The sequence below is a fragment of the Odocoileus virginianus genome, chromosome 18, assembly GCF_023699985.2.
Source record: "Odocoileus virginianus isolate 20LAN1187 ecotype Illinois chromosome 18, Ovbor_1.2, whole genome shotgun sequence".
Classification (NCBI taxonomy): domain Eukaryota; kingdom Metazoa; phylum Chordata; class Mammalia; order Artiodactyla; family Cervidae; genus Odocoileus; species Odocoileus virginianus.
Window position 1 is genome coordinate 20,468,256 of NC_069691.1, and position 22,682 is coordinate 20,490,937.

At 36.4% G+C, this 22,682-nt stretch overlaps 1 protein-coding gene across 9 annotated transcripts in view; it reads right to left on the minus strand.

Annotated features, from left to right (window-relative positions):
- RFX3 (regulatory factor X3) overlaps positions 1–22,682 on the minus strand; it is a 427,651-nt gene that overhangs the window by 104,614 nt on the left and 300,355 nt on the right. For all 9 annotated transcript variants that reach the window (XM_020879415.2, XM_020879413.2, XM_020879414.2 and 6 more), the window contains 2 exons: positions 16,803–16,900; positions 1,337–1,595 (listed from right to left, as the gene is read on the minus strand). In XM_020879415.2, coding sequence (XP_020735074.1) covers positions 1,337–1,595; positions 16,803–16,900 — 357 coding nt within the window. The remainder of the gene's footprint in view (positions 1–1,336; positions 1,596–16,802; positions 16,901–22,682) is intronic.

Consider the following 22,682-nt stretch of genomic DNA (forward strand, 5'->3'; position numbering starts at 1 on the left):
ACTGAAAATCACTGTCTGGGTGACCTTTATGAGGAGCATTATAAAGTACTGGCACCTAACCTATCGCCTTTCCTTTTATGGTAAATATGTAGTTATTTTACATCCAAAACATTTTACAATTCCTTCGTAAATATGATTTTAAAGCTGAAAAGAAATTAGGAAATCATTTAGTCTAACTAATCCCTTATTTCATTGACAGGAGAACTGAGGTCAAGAGAATCTATGATTTAGTTTCTAATCTACATAAATATACTGATGTTACCGAAAGGTATAGAAATTCCATATTTAATGTTATTAAAAGCAAGAGGGAAATGGATGTTAGAAATGCTTCAAAAATACAAAGAAAAAAATGGAACAGCTAATCTATTCTGATGTTAGTAGGAAAGAGTTAATTAAAAATAAAGGGCTTTAAAGACAGATTAGGGAAAAAATACTAAATGATGAAGGTATGAGTACATGGTAATCATTACAAACAGAAAATGTATATAGAAAATACTTACCAAATATATATTATATCATGAAGAAAATCCACAAAGTGAAAAATGTAAAGTCTCTCACATAATTATTTTCTATTTGTTTCTATTTCATTATAAGAACAAATTATATGGTAGGAGTACAGAAAAGGGGTACATGCACTTAAGTCAGATTTCCAGGCCCCTTTTATACGAAACAACTGTAAGATCAATTCCATTTCTACTTTAGCTAGGTGGTTCTAAATGATTATTCTCCCTATGCTTAGCTGAAGTAAAAAGGAAAGACCAGGAGGAAAGACCAGGTTACAGAGTTTGAGGATATCAAAAACTGCACAGGTTTTTATTACTATTTTTATCATAGCATTTTAGCACATTAAAATATCTTATGTCAAAATAAACCTTACATTTTAAAAACTTGAAAACTCAAATATGTATTTGTGTTCCTAAGTTATTCTTTGCTCACACCTATGATCAGAGCCAATCTATTAAATGTTTTTCACTGGAATGAAAATGAAAGTGGCAAAGGACTCATCCTCCCCATTTCCCCAGCTTTCCTAAGGCCTTGATAAGTGGCAAGTACTTCCCTTTTCCACTGTGAAAATCACTGTCTAGATGGCCTTTGTCAGTGCTTCCCAAAGTGTTCTGGTTCAATGCAAAATGACTTCAATATGGGTAAGCATGTCTAATTTTATTCTGTAAGAACAGATTTTAACATACATTAGAAAAAGTTACATGCTAAAACTTCTCAACACATTCTTGCCCCAGCCCAGTGTTTTGCTTTTTTTTTCCTCTCTAAAGAGAAAAGTGTATGAAAGAGGCCACCAAGAAGCTGAATTAAACAAATAAAAACTTAAGATACTTACTGTCGCTGGGGAAGCCCGAGTGGTATGTGTCACTGAGTGTCCAGAATTCTCCATTGAGTTGCCGATCAGATAGGTTCCTCCAGAGCTGCTGATGAGTTGACCTCCAGTGACGCCCATCTGAATCCCACCGGTGCCCACCATACTGTGGGACGAGACCACAGTAGTCACCTGTGCGGAGCTCCCTTGAGTATCAAAGTAATTCCCTCCAGTGTTTTGGCTGTACATCTGTGTTTCTGTGTAAGGATAAGTTGTTGTTCGGCTTTAGAAGAAGAAAAGAAAGAAATTTATTTACATCATCTTATTTTTTTCCAGGGTGAATATATGTTTAAAATATATCAGCTTAGCCTTTGGGACATGGTGAGTTTTGTATTTTGTGTGAAACTTCATTCCCAGAAATAGCTGGGCTTACTTTCCAAATTAAAGGTACATTTATTTATAAGTACCTCAACACTTTTCTGCACAGTATAGTTTTTGCCACTATTGGGGCCTACCTCAAGTGTATAAATAAACTCAGGTCTTGTCCCTTCAAAAAATCCTGCTGTGTGACTTCTTAAATTTCTTATAAAACTTCCTGCAAATCCCAGTTTTAGGAGAGCTGGGATCTGGAATGACTAGGGGTTGACAAGTCAGCTCTCCAAGCTACTTCACATTGCTGGTGACTTGCAGGAAACCTTCATGACTAAGGTAGCTTGCATGAATCTCTTTCTAATCACTAGGCAGGATCTTGAGCAAAGCATGTGCCCTAAATCCCTAACTTTTACTTCTTCTTTACACTCAAGCTTCTCCTCAATGAGATGACTATGCCACCTCATGTCCTCATTTTCTGCTTCCCAACAACAACAGTCAAGCTTCTGCCCTTAGCCTTTCATTGAAAATGCTTTTAATAAGGTCACTTGTGACCTCATCTAAATGCCAAGCTAAAAGGCTGCTGTCCGCTCTCATCTTTCCTGACTTATCTGCAGTACAATGTTGTTGACTATGCCATGGTATCCTTTCCCTCCTTGCCCTGTTCTGATTAAGCAGCTTGTTTGATGGATTTATTTTTAACTTTTAATTGACTATATCATATATTTTAACATGACTTTTGTTTTTATTTTGCAATTAGTGCAGGCTCTCAAGAAGTTTCAAAAACAGTAGGAAGGTGTAAAATACTTTTCTTTTTAAAAATTCAAACATCAAATTAAAATTCCCAGTGTTTTTGGTCATTCTTTTCAACACTACATCTCAGAGTGAGCCAGTACCAACAATTTGGTGTAGATGTCTGTGGACATTTCTATGTATTCTATGTATACGCAAGGTCTTTCTGTTTTAATCTTTCTTGTTCATTAGTTTCTATGGCATTTCTCTTTCACCTTTTAATTTTTTTAACCACAGTGTTTCAAGAACCTTTTGGAGGCTCAATTTTTTCAGCACATTAAATAGTAATTTCCGAGGTCTCCAATTTTAACTCTTATCTTTTCTCACTTTTATTCAGACCATACACTTTGATCATATACTACATGACCATATTCATGCTAATAAGTTTATACCTCCACTTTCTTCACTTTCTAGTTTTACTTTTGTTGTTGTTGTTCAGTTTCTAAGTTGTGTCTGAATCTTTGCGACCCCACTGATGGCAGCACGCTAGGTTATACTTTAAGAGTTTCAAATCTAGACTTCTGAGAGTCACTTACGTATCTCTGCTAGGGAACCCCTGATATTTGGGAGGTCTCCTGTGTAAAAGTGAAGGCATACCTAAAAAGGAATTCTTTTCTCTCCTACTCTTTTTCCTATATTCCCCCCTCTCAGCAGGGGGCAGCACCACAACACTCAGCTTTGGAAATTATTGCTAACTCTTCTTGCTCAGGATTTCCTAGTTTGCTCAGTGGTAGAAGAATCTGCCTGTCACGGTAAGAGGCGAGGAGATGCACGTTCGATTCCTAGGTTGGGAAGACTCCCTGGAGAAGGAAATGACAACCCACTCCAATATTTTTGCTTAAAAAAAAAAAAAAATCTATGGACTGAGGAGTCTGGCAGGTTGCAGTCTATGGGGTCATAAAGAGGCGGATGTGACTGAGTGCACGCATACTTTTCTTGCTCAGATTGACATCAGTCCCACTCACTTTACCTCTGAAACAATTCAATCTCCTTTCCATTCTTGTACTCACTGCCTTAACTCATGACGAATGAGTAAAGTTAAGTGAAAGTCTCTCAGTCGTATACGATTCTTTGTGACCCCATGGACTATACAGTCCATGGAATTCTCTAGGCCAGAATACTGGAGTGGTAGCCTTTCCCTTCTCCAGGGGATCTTCCCAACCCAGGGATCGAACCCAGGTCTCCCGCATTGCAGGCAGTTCTTTATTAGCTGAGCCACAAGGGAAGCCCAAGAATATTGGAGTGGGTAGCTTATTCCTTCTCCAGCGGATCGTCCTGACCCAGGAATCCAACCAGGGTGTCCTGCATTGCAGGCGGATTCTTTAACAACTGAGCTATCAGGGGTCCTTTAACTCATAATATTCACCATTAAAATTGCCTTCTAACTAGTTTTCCTTCCTCTATTTGGTTCTCTTCCAATCTATCTTCAGCTCTGATGCCAGGGGAAGATTTCTAAAAGGAAAATATGAAAATCAAGCTTTTCTTAAAAACCTTTCTGTGATTCTCTCTTGCCTTGGGAAGAAAATCACAACCCTTGACCTGTCTTCTCAGGGCCGTTGCCGGCACAATCTCTGGTTTTGGTACCAGCCATGTCTTGAAATGATTTCTTTGCTCACAGCACACTGACCTTGTTGCTGATCTCCTGTAAAGCACTATCTTCTCTTGCCTCCCTGCTATATTGTGTAGGGTTTCCCCTGTCTGGAAGGCCTTCACATGTCTTCAACTCTCTTCCTTTGCCTAAATCACCCTTAAACTCTCAGTTCAAGCATCGCCTTATCTCAGAATTACTCCTCTGCACCCCTTGTATTCCGTGGCCACTCCTTACAGGACTGTTATGTTTTGCTCTCTCTACTTTCCTGCGCATACCTGAAATATAACTCTCAATGCACTGTTAATTTCCTGAATTCTTCATATTCCCATGAAATTATGTTCTATTCCCATCTGTACCCTCAACACTTAACATAACTATTGCTACATGGTGGACTCACTAATCAACAAATAAAATAGGACTCTATTTAAAAGTATATTTGGCATAATGGTCACTTTCATAAATTTATAAAACATACTTTCTTTTTTTGATGTTTTTCTAAAGCATGAGAAATTGGGCTAAACTATTTCAAGATTTTTCTGTATTGTTTAAAATAGGTCATTTAACCCATTACAAATTATATTTATATTGTAATTTCTAATGCAAATTTCAGTAAAATAGTAAGAGTGCTCCAAAAGTATTCAACACTGGGTAAAGTTACTGCTTCCCAGAAAGAATCATCACAGATCCAGGTATAAATTTTAGTTTGGGATGATGACAGAAACAACTCTATAGAGAATTTTTTTTTTTTACACATAGAAAAGCATCATTTAAAATACACATTTCTTCTCAATACTGCTATATTTTCCAACTGGAAATCTCATTTATGTATTTCTTTCAGCATATACTTATTTTAATAAAACAGCCATGTTGATTTTAAATTTGGATAAAAAGAGAAATGAGTTCATCTTATGTCCCATAAATATGACAGTGAGCCTATTTAGCTGCACTTAACACAATCTGATGTTGGTATTTAAGTATAATCAAGTAAGATGTACAAATAGATACAGAGAAATAAACACTATGACAGATGCAGGAAACTGTGCCAACTTTTCTTTTCACAGTCTGAATAAAACGCTTAAGAATGCTTTCCAGTAGTAAGTTGATCTTACAAATAAATCATACAATAATAGCTATTAATAGCTAATATTTACTATTTACTATGCAACAGGCACGATCTTATGTGCTTTTCAGGTATTAACTCACTTAACCTTCGTTACAACTTTATGAGATAGGTACTGTTATTTCTATTTGCAAAGACAAGGAGAATACTTGGAAGTCTAGATAGATTAAACAGCTTTAGCCAAAGCATATAGCTGGTAAAAAACTGGACTTGGAATATGCACTTAACCAATTCACTCAAACATTTCATCACATTAAAAGAATTTAACTTTCAAATATGTCAATGATAGTTATCAATGACTATATTGTGGAACAGTCCCAAAAGGTGGTACAGGTAACATACAAACTTTCTATTGCTATTTAAGAGTTTCTTATATTTTAGCTAAAAGATGATGCTGTTAAAGTGCTGCACTCAATATGCCAGCAAATTTGGAAAAATCAGCAGTGGCCACAGGACTGGAAAAGGCCAGTTTTCATTCCAATCCCAAAGAAAGGTAATGCCAAAGAATGTTCAAACTACTGCACAATTGCACTCATCCACATGCTAGCAAAGTAATGCTCAAAATTCTTTAAGTGAGACTTCCACAGTACATAAACCGAGAACTTCCAGATGTTCAAGCTGGATTTAGAAAAGGCAAAAAAACCAGAGACAAATTGCCAACATCTATTGGATCATAGAAAAAGCAAGGGAATTCCAGAAAAACATCAACTCTACTTCATTGACTACCCTAAGTCTTTCACTGTGTGGATCACAACAAACTGGGGAAAATTCTGAAAGAGATGGGAATACCATACCACCTTACCTGCCTCCTGAGAAATCTATATGCAGGTCAAGTAGCAACAGTTAGAACCGGACATGGAACAATTGACTGCTTCACAATCGGGAAGGGAGTACATCAAGGCTGTATATTGTCACCCTGCTTATTTAACTTATATGCAGAGTACATCATAAGAAAAGCTGGGCTGGAATCAAGATTGCCAGGAAAAATATCAATAACCTCAGAGTTGCAGATGACACCACCCTAATGGCAGAAAGTGAAGAGGAACTAAAGAGCCTCTTGATGAAGGTGAATGAGAGAGTGAAAAAGCTATGTTACAACTCAGCATTCAAAATACTAAGATCATGGCATCAGGTCATCACTTCATGGCAAATAGATGGGGAAACAATGGAAACTGTGATAGACTTTATTTTCTTGGGCTCCAAAATCACTACAGATGGTGACTGCAGCCATGAAATTAAAAGACACTTGCTCCTTGGAGGAAAAGCTATGACAAAAATAGACAGCATATTAAAAAGCAGAGACATTACCTTGCCAACAAAGATCCATATAGTCAAAGCTATGGCTGTTCCAGTAGTCACATATGGATGTGAGAGCTGACCCATAAAGAAGGCTGGGTGTCGATGAATTCATGCTTTTGAACTGTAGTGTTGGAGAAGACTTTAAGAGTCCCTTGACGGCAAGGAGATCAGTCAATCCTAAATGAAATCAACCCTGAATATTATTGGAAGGACTGATGCTGAAGCTCCAATACTTTGGCCACCTGATGCAAAGAGCCAACTCACTAGAAAAGACCCTGATGCTAGGAAAGATTGAAGGCAGGAGGAGAAGGGGATGACAGAGAACAAGATGGTTGGATGGCATCACTGACATCACTCTCAATGGACATGAGTTTGAGCAAGCTCCAGGAGATGGTGAAGGACAGGGAAGCCTGGCGTGCTGCAGTCCAAGGGGTCACAAAGAGTCAGACACGACTGAGCCAGTGAACTACAACTACACTTTGCTAACTGTTTATCAGCACCCCACTACTCTACTGTATTACTCAGAATGGGATCTGCAGAAGATGTCCTTGCAATGGTAAAGAAAAAGAGATGGAAAGGGTCAGACTATTTTGGAGGATAGTTACCATTGCACACTAAGACTTTGGAAGTTCTGTGATTGTGGAAGTTGCAGTTCTATTATAAGAGCATCATTCCAAGGGATTTAAATCACGCCATCTTCTGGGCATGACTCCTTTATATAATTAGTCCTCAGTGAACAATAGTAATACAAATAAATGCATCACAGATATATAGAAAATCTCTATAGCCCTCAAGTCAGCATAAAAATATGGCAGCAAAGAGCTTTGATTTTCATAGTTCCCCCTAGCTGGAGATGATTCATTAGCTAAAAAATGAGCAAAGAACAGGAGAAGAGTGAAAGTCACTAAAGAGTATATCTAATCCATAAATGATGTTCATTACTCAATCATGACCCATGGGACTGAGGAGAAAGCTTGTGTAAGCACACACAGGGGTAAAGATTGGTAACTTCCAGGGGAAAAAAGGCACAATTATATTAGTAAATGAAGTGTCACAAATTGTTGCTGAATTTGTCTCTGGCACTTAAACACTTGCAATGTAGAAGAGAGGAGACTTTTCAACACTGGACTGGCCAACAGAGGCAGGCCTCAATGTCCTCAGTCAATGCTCTTCAAGAGTAAGAAGGTAAGTACTAACTCATTTGCTGGAGGCCTTTTTGGAGCCAGAGCCAGAGTCAGGCAGAAATTAATTCTTTAATATCTTTTCAGTTCTAAATGCTCTAAGCTACTGGATAAATTCTGAAGAAATTTTTTTTTAAAAAAAGAAGTGCCAACAACATAAACAGTTCTTTCTTAGGAACTAGAAATAATTATTCTAATTCTGATACCTAAGATCAGCTGTCTTTCATACCACTATAATGAATACATAAGAGCTATTGCTTGCACACTATGTCCCCCAGAAATCTCCAAGACATATGATTGAGAAAATTACTCAATTTTCAGCATATCGGATTGAAAGCAGCTATTTCCGACTATACATTCCTGAAACAACTAAATTCCCAAGCAATTCTGTGCATGTTTGAAACATGCCTGTTTGTTTTTTATTGATTGCCACAGACTTATGAAAATACTATGTCATATTATTCTATAGCAGAAGAAGAATCTTTCCATTATTCTGCATACGTATCCTGTAATGAATGTAAACACACAGATATGCCCATACTTGCTGACAGAAGGTTCTTCCTAGCTGAAGGTATTATCAGGTTCTGTGTAAACGTCAGGACTCGGATCCACTGAACCCAGTCAATTAGTGCTGCTGCACCCCATCATGCCTCAGCATGCACCCTGGCTAAGCATGACCCTGAATGGGTCCTTGCTTATTCACCACAATGACTATGTCAGTTTATTTTAGCTATAACCAATTTTTCCGTTTTCTTTATTTTCAGGTGTCTATCCATAAGTCCAGATATATAATACTTCTAAATTATGCATTTTGTGTTTTACCTAGGTTTTGAATATCCTCTCACCAATAAAGCAATGGTATGAAAAATTTCAAATTAAGATAATAAAATATCTTACAAATTTCATACCATAAAATTCATTATGAAGATAAAATGTAGTAATGTTGATCATTATAACATCTTACATTGGTACAATGTTTTTATTGATTTCAGGCTGCTCTGTACCTATTCTTTTAATAAATATTTACAGCACCTGGGAAAAAATGAATATGACCTCTATTCATGTAAAGGTTACATAACATAAGAAGTAGGTGGTCAAAAATAAGAAAGGAAATATGATCATTAGATATTTTGTTATATCTATAGAAGAGAAAAATAGCATATTAAAGTATAATAAATGGAAAGGCACATATTAGATCAGGTAATCAAGTGCTGTTACTTTCCAAGAAGATAGTTAGGTTGAAACTAGAGGATGAAAAGAAGTCAGTTCTATGAAAAACAAGAAGAAAGATATATCAAGAAGATAGTGTAGCATGTACAAAAGCCATGACACAGGGAAGATCCTGGTATTTAGGAATAAACTAGAAGTCTAGAATGGTTGTTTAAAATGAATGAGAAGGACGCTAGAAAAAAAATGAGGCTTAAAAAGTAGGTGAAAACGAAACATGTAAGTAGTGTAAACAAATTTTGTTTGTGGGTCATGATCCGTGATTTAATGGGTCACACTAGCATTAAAAAAGAAAGAGACTAGACAAGATCAGAACATATTATACCTAGGAGGAGAAGAATTATTTTGAGAAGCTTTTTTTCTGTCATATGCATATACAGCATGTGTGTGTGCCTATGTATATTTAGCTGAGTAAAAAATTGCACATCTAGTTTTCTCACTGGAGATGGTTTTTTAAAAAGCTTGAAAGACATCACTATGGACCACAGAATGAAGTTTGGATGTTATTTTAAGCTGGGATAGGAGTTCAAGGAGGCAAGTGAATGTTACAGGCAAAGAAACAGCCTAAAGAAAGGCCTGAGGTCAGAGAGGTAACAGGAGACCATGAGAAAAGGGAGTGGCAATCAGAGCACGCTGCTATAGTCAGAACATATGATCCTGAAACATGTTCATTAGATATAATAATAGGAGGTGACCTTATTGCAAGGTGTTTCCATGCTGTGATAGCAGTATATGTCTGACTGGACAAACTGAAGAAATAACTATAGGCAGTCAGAATGACTAAGTTTTAAATATTTTCAAAAAGTTTGCGAGCTAGGAGAATATGAGCATGGGGAGAACTGTTGCTAAGGACAGAGGTACATGATTTCATGGAATCTTCATTAAGTCAGTCACACAGGTTGCACAGTTCTGATTGGAATCCGGTGTCAGCAGTGGCCAACAGTGTTTGAGAGGGTTGTGGTCGTGCGGTGTTCTGACTGGACAGCTCCTGGCGTGAGGTTTTGTCTTTGGTCTGGCTACTGTTTAACAACGCTTGTACCTATTTTTTTTTCAGCTTGTTTCTTCAGACTTCCTGAAAATTCTGAGTCACAAATATCTTTCAATAAATTATTTGTTTTGCTTAAATAAGCCAGACTTAGTTTTTGCTGCTTGAAACCAAGAACTCTGCCTTAGGTAGTTTTTACATTGTGAAGCTTTTGTGAAAGTCACCGAAGCCTCACATGGAAGTAGCTACATTATGTGGAATCGTCAACACACTGCATTCATGCGGTACATAATCTCTGGTTGGCTAGCATGCAGAATATTTTTGAGTCTTGAAACAGATCATTTCTTGAATGCTCCAAGTCATACTGAAGGCAGAAAACAGCATAAAGAAAGAAAGCAGCCTCTCCATCTCAATTATAGAAATACCATACAACTATATCTTCTAAGCAGAGAGCATTTAAATGATAATAACAATGCATAATTTTACCTGAAAATCCTGAGACTATTTCACTGAAAGAGAAAATATGAACTTGAAGAGTATCTTTTGTAAGGCTCTTTATTAATCAAGAAGCAACCATTAGAACTGGAAATGGGACAACTGACTGGTTCAAAATCGGGAAAGGAGTACATCAAGGCTGTATATTGTCACCCTGCTTATTTAACTTATATGCAGAGCACATCATGTGAAACGCTGGGCTGGATGAAGCTCAAGCTAGAATCAAGATTGCTGGGAGAAATAACAATAACCTCAGATATGCAGATCATACCACCCTAATGGCAGAAGGTGAAGAGTAACTAAAGAGCCTCTTGATGAAGGTGAAAAAGGAGAGTGAAAAAGCTGGCTTAAAATTCAACATTCAAAAAACAAAGATCATGGCATCCAGGTCAACTCCTTCATGGCAAAAAGATGGGGAGAAGGTGGAAACAGTGACACGTTTTATTTTCTTGGGCTCCAAAATCACTGTGGATGGTGACTGCAGCCACGGAATTAATAGGCACTGGCTACTTGGAAGGAAAGCTATGACAAACCTAGACAGCATATTAAAAAGCAAAGGCATCACTTTGCCAACAAAGGTCTGTATAGTCAAAGCTATGGTTTTTCCAGTAGTCATGTACAGATGTGAGAGTTGGACCATAAAGAAGGCTGAGCATGAAGAATTGATGCTTTTCTATTGTGGTACTAGAGAAGACTTGAGAATTCCTTGGACAGCAAAGAAATCAAACCAGTCAATTCTAAAGAAAATCAACCCTGAATATTCACTGGAGGGACTGATGCTGAAGCTCCAATACTTTGGCCACCTGACGTAAAAAGCCAGCTCCTTGGAAAATACCCTGATGCTGGGGAAGAACGAGGGCAAAAGGAGAAGGGGGCAGCAGAGGAAGAGATGGTTAGACAGCATCAGCGACTCAAACTCTGAGAGAGAGTGAAAGACAGGGGAGCCTGGTGTGCTGCAGTCTATGGGGTCACAAAGAGTAAGACATGACAGTGACTAAACAACAATTAATCAATTAAAGAGTATATGGAAAGGATAACTGGATGGCTTCAGAAAATACCCTAACTATATTATTTTCTAAAAAGGTGAGTCCAATACACATGCTTGTACCTTTTGAATAAATCTGCTAATTGTCAATATATCATTAATGTACCACCTCCTAAAGTATATGGTGTCATGTTACTAGATATGATTCAGATGAGAATTCTGTGGTCAGTTTTTAAAACACTGCATTTCTTTCCTAGGGGATTTCTCAGAATCTTTAAAAAACAAACAGAAATTTAGAGTCCTCAAAAGAAGTTTATATAGTGTTTTTCTGCTTGTGTCATCACAGAACTTTTTTAGAGAACTAACATTTTATGAAACACATTTGATAAATTCTCTGTTGAGTTTGATAAATCCATAATTTAAAGATTATGAGAATGCTTCCTATTGGTCAAGTCTTACTGCAATAGAAACCCACACAATGAAAACCTTAACATTTTAAAACACTGATCATCTCTAACCAGGAGATAATCTTCAAAGAGCGGTTGATATGAGAAAATGAAAAGTATTTTCAAAAGATATTTCTTAATTTGGACAAGATAGAGTATGATGTCTTTATTTCTACTTTGACTAACATGATGGAGTAAGTGGGGGAAGTGAGATTAAAAAATGGAGATGCGAAAGAAAAAATTTCATTGATTCATGTCAATGTATGACAAAACCCACTACAATACTGTAAAGTAATTAGCTTTCAACTAATAAAAATAAATGAAAAAAACTTGATTTCTCAGTTACATCAAGAAATTTCAACTGAATGGGACTCTCTCTACATGGTATGCAATGTTTCCCAGCTAGTTTCATTACAGTAGTCTAAATTATTAGATACCATAAATTGTAAGAATCTATAGCAATGGACAAGACTATGAACCAGCCCAGTAAAAAATATTCTTGGGAAAACTATTGCCAGGAAATACGTAAATGTGTGTTTGTACAGAAGTAATGATAAATAGGAACAAGAGTGAATTAGATTACCTTCTCCCTTGAGTAAAAAGCTATTCTACTTCAACACCCAGTACAGAAAAGCAGTTTCAACTGAAATACATGTTCACTCACTGACTCCCATTATTAATCCTGTTATGCTACCAGTAACTGTCCATAGTCACAGAGAAAAAAAGTAAACACTTTAGTATCATCATATTATAAGGATTACACATCTTTATATTGATGACACATATCTGTGAGGGCTATCATCACCTCTTGAGTGAAACCTTGTTCATTATGGCTACTTGGCAAGGCTGCTGGTGACAGGAGCAACAGTGAACCAGGATTTACTAACCATGCGCAGGCTGCAAGGCCATGTACTGGATGCTTGAAGGTTCACGATAAAGATCAGCATCCCGAACTTCTGGGAGAATAACTAGCAAAAAGTGTTTGTTATCACACAGAAGTGGGACTCTCAATATGACCTGAGTCAGGGATCAAACACTAGCTGACTATTAATTCACTGTGGTGAAAATGAATATGGAATACTCTTTTCTAACACACATGGAAGTGCATCAAATATGAAGAGTAGAAAGACTCTAAAATGAACTTTAGAGACAAAAACTGTACATAGTTAAATGTCAGCACTGCAAAATTACAGAAAGATTGAAATAGCTTAAGCTGAAAAATTTTCTTGTTATAGTTTAAAAATATGTTCATAGTCCTCTAGCTACTAAAATGTTGAGTGTAATTCATGACAACACAATGTTTCTTTAGTAAAAATGAAAATGATGCTATAGAATCATTAGTCAGAAGCACTGAAATTGAAATTGTAATGAAAGGTTTTAAGGATGCATCTTCTTTATCCTGACCAAGGGTGCATGTTTGTGACATAATTAGCTGAAGTTGAGGATATAATCTGGGCCCACACAGACTGGATCAAAGCTAATTGGACTTTGTGGCAAATGAACTTGTGACCTAGACCTCATTAGCCATGATCTAACTAACTGAGTTTGAGGGCCACAGAAAATACATGTTGGCACAAGATATTTACTTTGAATTATTTCTGCACTTAATGGGCCCTATAATTTTAAAGAGTCAACTTTTAGAGATGTTTTTCTAAGGTTTTGTGAATGAATGAAATCACCGATCTCATATTTACGCATATAGAAGACCCTAATATCAGTGGTGGGATAGCTTTAAAAGGCACAAGGCAATATGCAGAATTAAGAAAAAAAAATAACTAGAGAGCAAAATTGTATAGTAATAACTAATGCTTAGTGAGTGTTTTCAATGTCTCAGAAGCTATACAAAACACTTTGGATAAACTATCTCCATATTAAATGAAGAGAGTGAAGCAGGCTGTGTATCTTTTACAAAATCACACACTAGCCATCACCCTATTCTACTCTGGGCCAATGATAAATGACTGTGATAGATACCACAGAGTTAACTCTCTCAAAACCCATTCCAACTATCCTTTTCCTTTGCTGTCATCTACCATACAGACACAAAAGCTACAAACCTGCATTCTTAGATTCCTCTGCAGCTAATTACTTTGTTACACAGTTATGGCCAATGAGATATAAGCACAAAGGGAGCTAGGGGTTTCTGGAAAGCCTGTGTGTGTGTGTACACACATATTTATATGTAAGTATGTACGCATATACAGTGTATCCTCTTTTTCCACCTTCCTGTTGTCTTCCCATCTTGTTGTCTGGAATATAGCTGTGATGGTTGTGACCAAAGCAGACTTACTACCACACAGCAAACCTTTGCCTGATACCCTGAGCTGCTAATGTCAGCAACAGACTGAGAGGAAGTGCGGCTGTGTTTTCTAAATGCTCATTTCCTGTCATCTTTCGGTAGCTTAGCACTAAGCTGGCTCAGGTGGTCTGAGTTAATCCTGATGGAAGAACAGGCTAGGGGACCTGAACTTGAGAAGCACCCACTCCTCCCTAGATAAGAAAGCCATGTTTTTTCTACTAAATAACCGGTTAATGTTCACTACCCCTGCCCCCTAGAAATATGAAGCACTCTGTGAGGCCAGAGGTATTCTACTGGAGCAATTTCCATGGTACCGTCCAGTCTTACTAGAGGTATCCGCTGTATGCCAGCTTGTAAGATCTCTTCAATAAGGCTTATTTTATATTTGCACATAGTGCTAGTTACTTGTACAATATGCTAACCCTGGATTTTTTTTCTTTTGACAAAAATAAAAGCCCTAATTTGTTTAAATCTCTGTCATATTTTTTTGGTTTCTTAGATGATTGATTGCAGTAAAAAACATAAGGTAAAACATTATGGAATAGAGAGTGATAATGTAGCCCTCCAGTGGGGTCTGCTAAGGCATTACCTAGGATGTCTTTGAATTAGGAGAACAGACTAGGTAGGAAATGGTACTTGCTTAAACAAAGGTAGAAAACATAATGACTTTACTCTGAGGTTCTGGAAGGAAATATACTACAGACAAGGATGCAGCAACAATACAACTGCGTGACCTCCAGCAGTGTCTAGTAACTCATTTATATTCCCTGATAGCATAAAAGACCAAGTGGCAGGCATCCTCATTTTTTTTTTTTTGGTCTAAATGCCAATAAGAGTTTAGATTTATGGTAGAGATTCCAGAAGTAGGCTCCAGAATGTCCTGGCCTTATACAACAGAGAGGTAAAGAGTACTGTGTGTCTATTATATATAAAGTGCTATAGATTCAGCAGAGTAACAGAAATGTGCTGATCCTTCATCATGTGCCCTTCCCCTAAACTGATGTAAATAAAAGAACAAAATGACAACAATTCCCATTCAGGAAGAGTTCTCAGTATGATAAATATATATAAGGATTCGTCACACCATGGTGGAACTAGGAGTCTGGGTACACTGCTATTTTTACTGTAGAGGGGATAAATAAGTTACCCGCAGAGGAAAGCCAGGGTTCATGACACAAAGGAGGATGTGACATGGCAGCCTACAAAGATATTGCTATACTGGTGTAGTGGTTTGGGAACGGAAGAGAGAAGTGGAGAATGATATTCCAGCAGAGGAAACAACGTGTCCAATAATACAGAGGCATGAAAGGGCAAACAGGTACAAAGTTGGTTGTTACCAGAACAGATGGAAGATGAAGCCAGGGAGATAGGAAGGGGGAGAAAACCAAGACAGAGAGACACATTTTACTTTATAGCTAATACAGGCTCTAAAGGTGGTGGTGATGTAGGCAGATTCAGTGACCAAAAGCAATAAGAAAAAAGAGACAATGAGTCAAGATCAATGAAGAACTGTCAGTTTTGTATCATCTGTTGTAAACTGGGTCCTGTGCGAGCTGCTTCATATACTCTGCCTTAAATCCTCACAATAATCCAGTAACAGTAAGTTTATTATCCTCCCATTTCCCAGGAAAGAACAGTAGAAGCACAGAATAGTTGAGTACCTTGACCATGATTATAAAACTAATAGATAGTTAAACCAGGATTTTAAGATGTTTAGCTATAATAAGAATAAATGCACTTTTTACATACCACACACACTTCTGCTGTTAGATTTACTGTAGTGAAACAACAAAAACCACCCAAAAATCCCTGCCCCTCATGGAGCTTACAGGTTGGTGTCATGGAGGTCTATAAAACCACCCAAGGAAATAGTAGGTGCAGTAAGAATTAAGAATGCAGAGATTCTCAACCTAAGGCACAGCAGCCTGGGGCAGAAGAGTCAATGAGAGAATCTGAATTCATTTCAGATCAGGAGATCTAACAGATTGCAAACAAAAACCTGTGGTAAATGAAAACAAACGTGGTGACTTATAACAGTTCTTAGTACCTTTATTTATAAAAACATCCTGAATCTCACAGTGGCTGAAAAACTCTAAAGAAAAAAATATACAAACTGACATTATTGTTGATGCAAAGGAGATGGAGTGAGAGTTGGGGAGGAAAGGGAAGTTCAGACAGGAAAATAAGATTTATTGAGTAGCTGGCACTTTTACATAGAGTGGTAAGTACCTCATTTAATAAATGCAAAAAAAAAAAAAATAACCTCCTCCTAATCTACTAATACAGTAGATTTATATTACTTTACAGAAGACACACAAAAATTCACCTTATTGATAAAAACAAGAAGCATAGATTTAAGAAGGTATTATTATGATACAGAAATCACCAATAAGGGGGTATGTTTTTCTCAACCTAGAGAAAACCTTTCATGGGTACAACAATGTAAAATTTTAAAATATTCTACTGGTGTAGAAATTTCAAAATATTTTAAAAATATTCTACAAAGGAAAATGAGCGCATATTTTTAACAAACATAAACAAGGCTCAAAACGTCAGTTTAAGTTCAATAATCATACTCTGGTTAAAAAAAAAAATTTACTGTGAAAACAAGGAAATAACTTGGGATGAGCAGAAGGTGTCAGGAAGTGCATTCCTCTTCTCTGAGTGGGGGAATGAAGACGACTTCCCCGTATAAACTTACATTGCTCCGTTGGTATAGACAGTGTCGCTTCCTTCCACATACTGCACCTGAGCTGGATAGACATGCTGCACCTGCTGCACAGTCTGCACCTGCTGCACCTGGAAAGCAAACATCAGACCTGATGAGAGGCGCATGTAACAGAACGAAGGCACAGTGTCAGATTGACTGCAAAGGTTTTTCTAGGGTATCGATAAACCCAAGAATGTTTCATAATGAAAACTGTTAGGTTCATGCTAATTTCAGCATAAGTATGTGCTGGGTCCAAAGGTCCAAATCAAAAGTAGCATTTATGCTGAATAAATTCAGTAACATTCTTGCAAGTATGTATATACACACTTCAAGTGTTTAGAGTGAAAATTCTGAAAGCTCTGAACTTATTTTGATGGTTGATGAAATTCTCTTCAACCTGGCTTGTGAAAGTACATTTATTTTTTAATTAAAAAATTCACAGTGGAAAAGTTCAGATACTTATATGTAGAAAAAAATACTATAATAAACCCCATGTACTCATCATCCAACATAAATAACTGTCACCAAATCTTCCTCTTCAGCCCCTCAGAGGATTATTTAAAAGCAAGTGTAGAACTTACAGCATTTCACTGGTAATATTTCATTTTTTCTTAACAGAAAAGAGCGACTGTTAACATGAATACAATACTAACATCATAAATAAAACATTAACAGTTCCTTAATATCATATAAAACCCCATGATTGTTCAAATGTCTCTAATTATTCCAATGTTTTCTTAAAAGTTGGCTTGCTCAAATCAGATCCAAACAAGGTCTACCCGTTACATTTGGTTGATATTTCCTTTCTTTCTCTTTTAGTCTCTAATAGTTTCCCATCCTTTTTATATTTGTTAGTTATTCATGACTGAAAAAACTAGATCAGTTATCTACTAGAATTTCTAGAATGCTAAATTTGCCTAATAGCATCCCTGAGATGTCACGTAATAAATTCCTCTATCTTCTATATTTCCTACAAATGAGTAGTTAGATCAGGGACCCTGACTGATCAGGGATTCAATTTTTAAAAAGCTGTGTACTATTGCATCATATAAGCTGCCATTGAATAGCTGGTTGTCTCTCATTCTGCAGTATTTTTGATCAAGAGCTTCAGGTGTTGTCAGCTGGTTTCACTGGTTATAATGTTTCAGGATATCACTAGTCACTGATGACCATTTTCTGTAGCGATTACTTTTATTAATAAAAGGCTTCAAACTTGTGGTGATCTGATTCTGCTATTATCTCTTCATTTATGAATAGCATTCTATAAAAGAATTCTTCTTATTAGTACTTGACTACTCTGAATTAAGATTTGTACAGGAAGAATAGGATAAAGGCATAATTTCACTATTTATTGGTACTCAGAATAATGATTTTATTCCCTTAGCTCCCTCCCCAAGGTGACCAGTGTTGTTTTCAGTTTGATCTTGCTTGTATCCTTTAAGATTTTTAGCTTTTGAACACAGCAATCATTTTTTTCCCCTCAAATGCCCCACCTTTGACTAATGGTAGTGCCTTCATGGGGGCTTCCCTGGTGTCTCCATCAGTAAAGAATCCACAATGCGGGAGACCTGGGTTCGATCCCTGGGTTGGGAAGATACCCTAGAGGAGGGCATGGCAAACCACTCTAGTATTCTTGCCTGGAGAAGCCCCATGGACAGAGAAGCCTGGTGGGCTACAGTCCATGGGATCGCAAAGATTTGGACACAACTGAGCGACTAAGCACAGCACACACACACACAGCAATGCTTTCATGACCACAGTAATCTTTCTTAATTCTTAGATCTATCCTAGATCTGAAATCAACCATTTTTGAAAACCCCTGGGTCTTCTGTTTTAGTTGTAATATAAATATGTAGAAACTGCTTGGGAAAGCAATTTACCAACAGGCAAATGATTTGACACCTTTGTGATTTCTTCTACAGAAATATTCACCATATGAAGAGTTGCTGTCAATATTTTTAAAAATACAGCTTATAAGAATAAGAAGGAAAAGCCTTAATGACTGCAAAAGTGGAGTAATTAAACATAGAAGATCATTCTATAGAATATATGGTTGATAATAAAAGAATAAATTAAGATTAATATATACCATATTAGCAGGATCTCTAAGACATATCCTAAGTGAAAACGTTGCTGAAAAATACTTAACAGTGCATGCTAACTCGGTCAGTTGTGTCCAACTCTTTGCAACCCCATGAACTGTAGCCCACCAGGCTCCTATCTCTAGGGGATTTTCCAGGCAAGAACACCAGAGTGACTTGTCATTTCCTTCTCCAGAGACTTACAATGTAACTTGATTTACATATATATCTGCATATATGGGCACATGTGCATACAAACGTGCTTAAATATATAAAGGAAGATAGAAGGATGCACACTAAATTTCTAAAAATGGTTACTTTGCTGAGCGACATTAAATGAGATGGGAGAGAAGAAATGACTAACATCCTTTATGAATTCATATCTGTATTTTTATATCAAATATATATCTCAATATATGAAAGGACTTTCACTTCTGGCCATGATGGAGTAAACACTATTGGAAATGCCCTCCCCCTGTAAACAGGTAGAAAAGTGGACAAAATGTGTAAAACAATATTTTCAGTCATTCGACAAAAAGGCATCATGCGATTCTGTTCCTTAACAGAAGGAAAAGAAACACAGTGAACCCTATGATGATCTTGGAGACCAGGATGCAGAATGTACAGCAGGAATGGGGAAACCAAGCAGAGCATCGTGACCTCACTGAGGTGAGGAGATACTGAATTTGGGAAAGGCTGATTCACCTGAAGCTTGAGGACAGTATCAGAAAGGAGGTTAAGTAGAGAAATAGATCCAGAAATGTTCGTAGAGATCCCCTTGATGCCGAATACTAAGCTGCACATGTCCAGCGGACAGAGAGATGTTCAAGTTCTAGCCACCCATAGTGTCATGACCTTATTGAACAGTTAGGACATTCTGTAGAAACACCAGAGGGCAGAGCCATAGTATTGATAAAAGGACTAAACTACGTCTAGAATAAAACTACTTTGCGTGCATGCTAAGTTGCTTCAGTCGTGTCTGACTCTTGCAACCCTATCGACCATAGCCTACCAGGCTTCTGTGTCCATGGGATTCTCCAGGGAAGAATACTAGAGTGGGTCACCATGCCCTCCTCCAGGGGATCTTCTCGACCTAGGGATTGAACCTGCATCTCCTGTGTCTCAAAAACTACTTTAGGTCCATCCTAATAAATCTAAAATAAAAGCTTTGATAATATCCACAAGTAACTGCCTATATGGAACTAAATTTAACACTTGTAAAGGAAGATATCAAAATCCAGACATATAAAACCATAAGAATCACAGTGTCCAGCATTCAAAAAAAAAATTATGACATATGAAGAAGCAGGAAAGTGTGATTGCTAGTGAGGAAGAAAATCATCAATAGAAATAAATCTAGAAATGAAAGTTATGAAGTGGCAGAGAGACGTTAAAACAACTATTCTAAATAGACTTGAGATTTAAAGGAAAATGCAAACATGGTAAGAAAGAAGCTATAACGAACTGAGTCAAATTTGTGGAGTTGAAAAGTACAGTATCTGAAATGAAAAATTTGCTCAATGGAATGGACAGATTACATAATGCAGAAGAAAAGACAAGTTAAGATGAAAACCAAGCAATAAAAACTATTTGCAGAACAGAATAAAAGAAATAATGAAGAACAGAGAATCAATGAAAAATGGAAAAATATCAAGTAGTCTAAACAATGTAACTATAGTCCCAGAAGAGGAAGAACAGAGAATATATTTGAAGGAAGAGCGGTATAAACTTACAATTTTATTAAAACTATAAACAGATCTAAGAAGCTTAATATACAAGACAATGTATAGACGAATGAAAACCACAGTAAAGTGCACTATAATTAAAGTGCTAAAGGAGAAAAATTCCTAAGCAGATAGAAAACAGAGACATTGTACACAAGGCAACAGGTATTAAAATTACTGAAAACTTCCCAGTCAAAAAATACAAGCCTAAGATAATCAAATAGCATGTATTTAATGCAATGAGAGAAAAACTTCAATCAAGAATCCCATAACCAGTAAAATATTCTTCAAAAATGAAGAGGAAATCCTTTCTTAGACAAAAACTAAGATCATTCATTCTGCTCTAGCAGACCTCCAGTGAAGGGAACCACAAAAGAGAGTTTTGGACTAAAGAAAAACAATTCCAGATGGAAAAGGGGACTTACACAAGAAATGAGGACCACGAGATGGTAAATTTGTAGGTAAGGGGCTTTTAAATTATTCTCTCATCTTTTAATTTCTATAAAAGATAACTGCCTGTGCAAAGTAAAAATAACAATATGTATATAATAGGGCTTATCACATATGTAGAAATAAAATGTAAGTATGACAAAAATAGCACAAAAGAAACTATACTCAATTTAAATCTTGATTGTCATACTGGGTAAAAATGTAAACTCTAACTATATACTTTCCACCAGAACACATTTTAAATATACAAAGACAGGTTAAAAATAAAAGGATATAAAAAGACAGCCTTTGGCAAACACCAATCACAAGAAAGAATGGCTAAGTTAACATCAGAGTAGACTTCAAGACAACCAATATTACCAAAGAAAAAGACGGAAATTTAATCAAAAAATTATCAAGAATAAATAATACATCCTATATGTCTTTGCATCTAAGAACAGTTTCAAAATAACATGAAGGAAAAACTGAAAGAATTGAATGTTAACTAGTTTCCTTTGTGGAGGCCAATATGGAATGGTTGCAAATTCAGTTAATTTGGAAATAGGAGAATTCATTTTAGGTCTTAATGCTGACACTTGCTATTTATATATTGGGAAAGTCAATTCGCTTTTTAAACTACTAATTTCTTTGTGTGTAAAGAAAAACTATATCTACTCTGTCAAAAAGAATTTTTGTGAGAATCCAAAACTACTAAATATAAACACAAAGCATGTCATAGGCATATGTGATAATTATAATACATTTTGAATAATGAGAATCATTATTAAATACTTTGAAATAAGAATCTTGTCTTCTATATCTGTGTAATTTTCATCTTTATATTCCACTTGGTTTTAGCCATAAATATGTACAATAAATGTTCATCTAGAGTTCCTTCAAATCATGAGATTCTATAATCGAAGTAGAAATGAAACTCAAAGTGTCATGAATCTTGGAAAAGAATTCTGAGTAGATGCTGGCTAACTCATCTAACACATCAAAACATAAATATGGCTCTTGATTACACTGAGACTTAACTGTACAGTGTAAAAATAGGGCATAATTCTTCGCATTATCTACCAAGTTAAGGAACTGATGAAGTAAACAGAGACCCATTTACTTAAGCAGAAATAGAAAAACACTAAAAATAATAAATTATAGCATATATTGGAGGTAACACAATTTTCCTTATTATCCAGACTAATCACAAACTAGGCTGAAGAGGCCTTGAAACAAATTAGTGATGAGAAATGGAATTGCCTATAGTTTGATAAAGTATTTTTTCAAGGTATAATGACAGTGAAGGAAGTAAAAGAGGAGTAAAAAAGCAGAAAAAGAAAGAAGAAAGGAAAAATAACTAATTTATGTCTGTACGTTTCATTTCACCAATGAAAAATTAAGGTCCTTTTAATTTTTAGTTGAGGGTTATTTGACTGTCTTTCCTTTGTTGGGGAGGGGAAAGTGGAGCTCCATCATTAGTTAAAGGTCACTGGAGAGGTGCAGAAATGCTCCTTTCCTATCTCAAAATTATTCAGATCTAGGAAGAGAGATATATCTACAAAATAACTCTATTGAGACTTATAAATCCAGTCACAGGATGGAAGTGCACATGTAGACCATTTTGTATATTTTGATAC